Here is a 3,839-nt window from a genome sequence, read left to right on the forward strand (position 1 = left end):
CTCCACGATGGAACCCCACGGTGGGGCCGGCCTTGAAAGGGTTCTGCGGGCGCCCCCCGCCGGCACAGAGGAGGTGGGCAGTCTGGAGACCGCCTAACCCGCGTCGGACCCCGGAGAGGCTGGCTGCAGGCCCCCGCCCCGGCCCGAGGGGGAGTGTCCTCTGTTTCCCCAGCCCCGCCACGGCCGCCCCTGCCTCCGCCTCCTGCGCCCCCTCCTACTCCTCCACCACCGCCAGCTCCTCCTCCTGCTCCTCCTCCTCCTCGGGCGCTAAGAGGAGCTTCATGACTAGCTGGAGACAACCCGTCCATGGCCCTCGGCCGAACAACCAGCCGCCCAAGATGCGCGCTTTGTCGGGGATGGCGTCGAAGACGACCTCCGGGGCGGCGGTGGTGACGGCGCCCCGCGTGCAGCCCGTGCGCGGCCGCTCCTTCCTGCAGGGCGTAAGTAGACCAGACGGGAGCTCCCCCCAACCCCGAGCCCCCCTACCCCCAATTCACCGCCAGGATGGAGATGAGTGCCGGGAGCCGAGGCCAAGGCACGCCTGGGTTTCCTTACGAAAGCAACCACCGCAGAGTCAAACCCCCCCCCCCCCAAAAGGGGAAAAAAAACCAAGGATCGGGTTTGGGCGGGGGTCGGGCCTGGGCGGGACAGGGCGGCGACCGCCATGATCCCGCCGTGGATCTCGGATGGCGCGGGGTGGGGGGGGCTTCCCCCCTCCCCACGCCCCACGCCCCACGCCCTCTAATCCCTGCCTCCCCCCTGCTCTCTCCAAGGAGGTCTCGGCAAAGAGCGAGGACCAGGCGGTCCCAGCCTGCGCTGCCAGCCAGAAGACCACCACCACCGACGTGCAGGTGGACGAGAACATGGAGGTCGGCCTGGTGCCCGGCCCGCCGCCACACCTGGGCAAGGCCGACCTGTACCATCGCCTGCGGCAGTACGTGCTCACCGAGGACCAGCGCAAGGTGAACGGGTACCCCTTCGCCCATCCCGAGCGCCAGGGCGACGCCATCCTCTTCACGCCCGAGCAGCCCAAGAAGCAGCCCTCCACCCGCCGGGTGTGCTGCCGCTGCGGCCACGAGTACGTGGTGTCGTCCTCCTCCGGCTTGGTGGTCCGGGAGGAAGAGTGCTGCTACCACTGGGGACGGCTCCTCTCCGGCCCGGTGAACGGGACCTGGGCCATGCATTACAGTTGCTGCTCGGCCATCATGGGCTCCACCGGCTGCCGGGTGGCGAAGCAACACGTTCAGGACGGCAGGAAAGAAAACCTCGGAGGGTTTGTGAAGACCGCCTCGAAGGACCTCGCCAACGGGGCCCACCCGGGGATCTTCGCCCTCGACTGCGAGATGTCTTACACCACCCTGGGCCTGGAACTGACCCGCGTCACCGTGGTGGACGAGGACATGCGCGTGGTGTACGACACCTTCGTCAAGCCCTACAACGAGATCGTCGATTACAACACCAAGTTCTCCGGGGTGACCGAGAAGGATCTGGAGTGCACCGACACCACGCTCCAGGACGTCCAGGCTTTCTTGCTGGAGCTGTTCAGCGCCGACACCATCCTCATCGGACACAGCCTGGAGAGCGATCTGCTGGCCCTCAAGGTCATCCACAGCACCGTGGTGGACACGGCCCTGCTCTTCCCACATCCCCTGGGCTTTCCATACAAGTGCTCCTTGAGAAAGCTCATGTCCCACCACCTCAGACAAGTCATCCAGGCCAATTCGAACGGGCACAGCTCCAGAGAGGACGCCAGCGCCTGCCTGCAGCTGGTGCTCTGGAAGGTCCGGGAAGATGCTGGCTTCGGCCGCGATTCCTGATCGGCACCAGCTTTCTCTACCAGATGCCCTGACGTCGATGCATGCCACTGCCTCCTCTGCACGGGATAGAGAATCCCAGATGCTAACCGTGCACACCTGGCCACCATGCGGACAACAGCCAGCAACCTGGGAGAACAAACCCGAGACCCGTTATGGGGTTTTAATGAGGACTGTGGGATAAACTTTGCCTGCCAACCGTCACGTTTTGTCAGTTCAGGTTGACACTGCTAGTGGCAGTGAATTTTTGTTCAGAGTACTTACAAGGAAGGTATTTCTTTTTAAGCCACACAGATCACTTAATTTGAAAATGTATTTTACCAATGGAGATAGTTTGACTTTATTTTTTTGCTGTTTCTGGAAGTTTCCTCTTTTTCTACTAAGTAAATGCATTGCTTAATTATAAAATATAAATTTTTTTTTGAGTGTTTTTAAGTTGACAGGGTATATTGGTTGAACTGAAAAATAAGCTGAACACAAATCTCTTTCTTTTTCTTTGCCTGGGGCTTGAACTGTGGGCCAGGGCACAGTCGTTGGGCTTTCTCAAGGTGAGTGCTCTGCCACTTGAGCCACAGCACCAACTCTGGCTTTTTCTGTGTATGTGAGCACCAAGGAATTGCACCCAGGACTTTGTGCATGGTAGGCAAGCACTCTACCACTAAGGCCATGCCCCACGCCCCTGAACACAAATATTTTTTATGCTTGTTTATGGAATTCAAAATCCATAAAGTTGAATGTATTTCTATTGTGTTTTAAATTCTAACTATGTTAAACATTTGGGGGACTGCATTTGTATATATTTCATGTTCTGAAAATTGGAGGCTAATCTATGCTGGCATATTTTAGAATATACAGTAAAAATTAACTTTTTAATACCAGTTTTCTAAATTTTATGGAGATTTATAAGGAATAATAGTTCATATTATACCACTAAATGTAATTTCAAAAACTCTATAAAATATAAAGTTCACTATTTAAATCCAAGTTAGTATGATAGGTTGTGTTAACATTGAATGTTTTTTATATTTGTTTGAATGTTTTTATATTTGTTAAAATGTTCTCAATGCAGATATAACTTTATATTTGCAAATACATTTTTATAAATGTAAATTTTGAGTTACTAAACAAGTAAATACATGTGTTTTAGTGTTCTGAATATATACATAATGTTCAATATTTGCTATTTGTTCATGTTTTAATAAAGTGAATCCTAAGTTGGTAAACATGAATAAACACATCAATAAATTTGTGAAAGCTTTTTTTGTATTAATAAATCCCTGAATGTTTCTTTTGTTCTCTGGGTCATTAATCCTAGCCTATAAATGTTTGTCCTGGGTTGAAATCTTACTCAACAAATAAAAGTTGTTTTTTTTTTAAGGGTTTGTGTCTATATTTTCTTTTTTTTGTTTTGTTTTTGTCAGTTGTGGGGCTTGAACCCAGTCTGGGCCTGCACGCTGTCCCTGAGCTCTTTAGCTCAAGGCTACTGCCTTACACCTTGAGCCACAGCAACATTTCCAGTTTTCTAGTGGTTAATTGGAGATAAGAGTCTCAAAGACGGTAGTGCTGGGGCTGGCTTTGAACCAAGATCCTCATATCTCAGCCTCCTGAGTAGCTAGGATCACGGGTGTGAGTCCTCCATCTGGCTGAGCCTGTATTTTTATTTGAATGGAATGGAATGTGGGTGGGGCTTGAACTAGATCCAGGAACTGAAGGTCACAGGTAGGCAGGTCAGGAAATCCTGGCCTCAACTGCAGGTTTGTATACAGAGTGGATTTTTTGGTTCTGCTTCTGAGTTAGTTTCCAAACCTACAAAGACTTCTGTGATCTGAGATAACCAAGCAAACCCCTCACCAGATCACCAACTTCTGGATATCTCCAGGAATCACTAGCCTCTGAAAACTTTCTTCCATTTGAGATGACCGGTTCTCAGTACCCTTTTTGTCTCCTTAAAAAAAATCCTAGATTGGGGGTCAGTAGTGTGGCTTAGTGGTAGAGTGCCTGCCCTACCATGCACCAAGCCCTGCG

At 51.8% G+C, this 3,839-nt stretch overlaps 1 protein-coding gene across 1 annotated transcript; it reads left to right on the forward strand.

Moving 5' to 3' along the window:
- Nucleotides 1–328: 328 nt before the first annotated feature.
- On the forward strand, nucleotides 329–2,729 carry LOC150057087 (putative exonuclease GOR). The gene is made up of 2 exons (XM_090341745.1): nucleotides 329–440; nucleotides 774–2,729. The coding sequence occupies exons 1-2, from the start codon at nucleotides 339–341 to the stop codon at nucleotides 1,815–1,817; spliced, it is 1,146 nt and encodes a 381-aa protein (XP_090197871.1). The 5' UTR covers nucleotides 329–338; the 3' UTR covers nucleotides 1,818–2,729.
- The last annotated feature ends 1,110 nt before the right edge of the window (nucleotides 2,730–3,839 follow it).

Source organism: Megascapheus bottae, chromosome 11, assembly GCF_031878675.1.
Source record: "Megascapheus bottae isolate mThoBot1 chromosome 11, mThoBot2.hap1, whole genome shotgun sequence".
Lineage (NCBI taxonomy): Eukaryota > Metazoa > Chordata > Mammalia > Rodentia > Geomyidae > Megascapheus > Megascapheus bottae.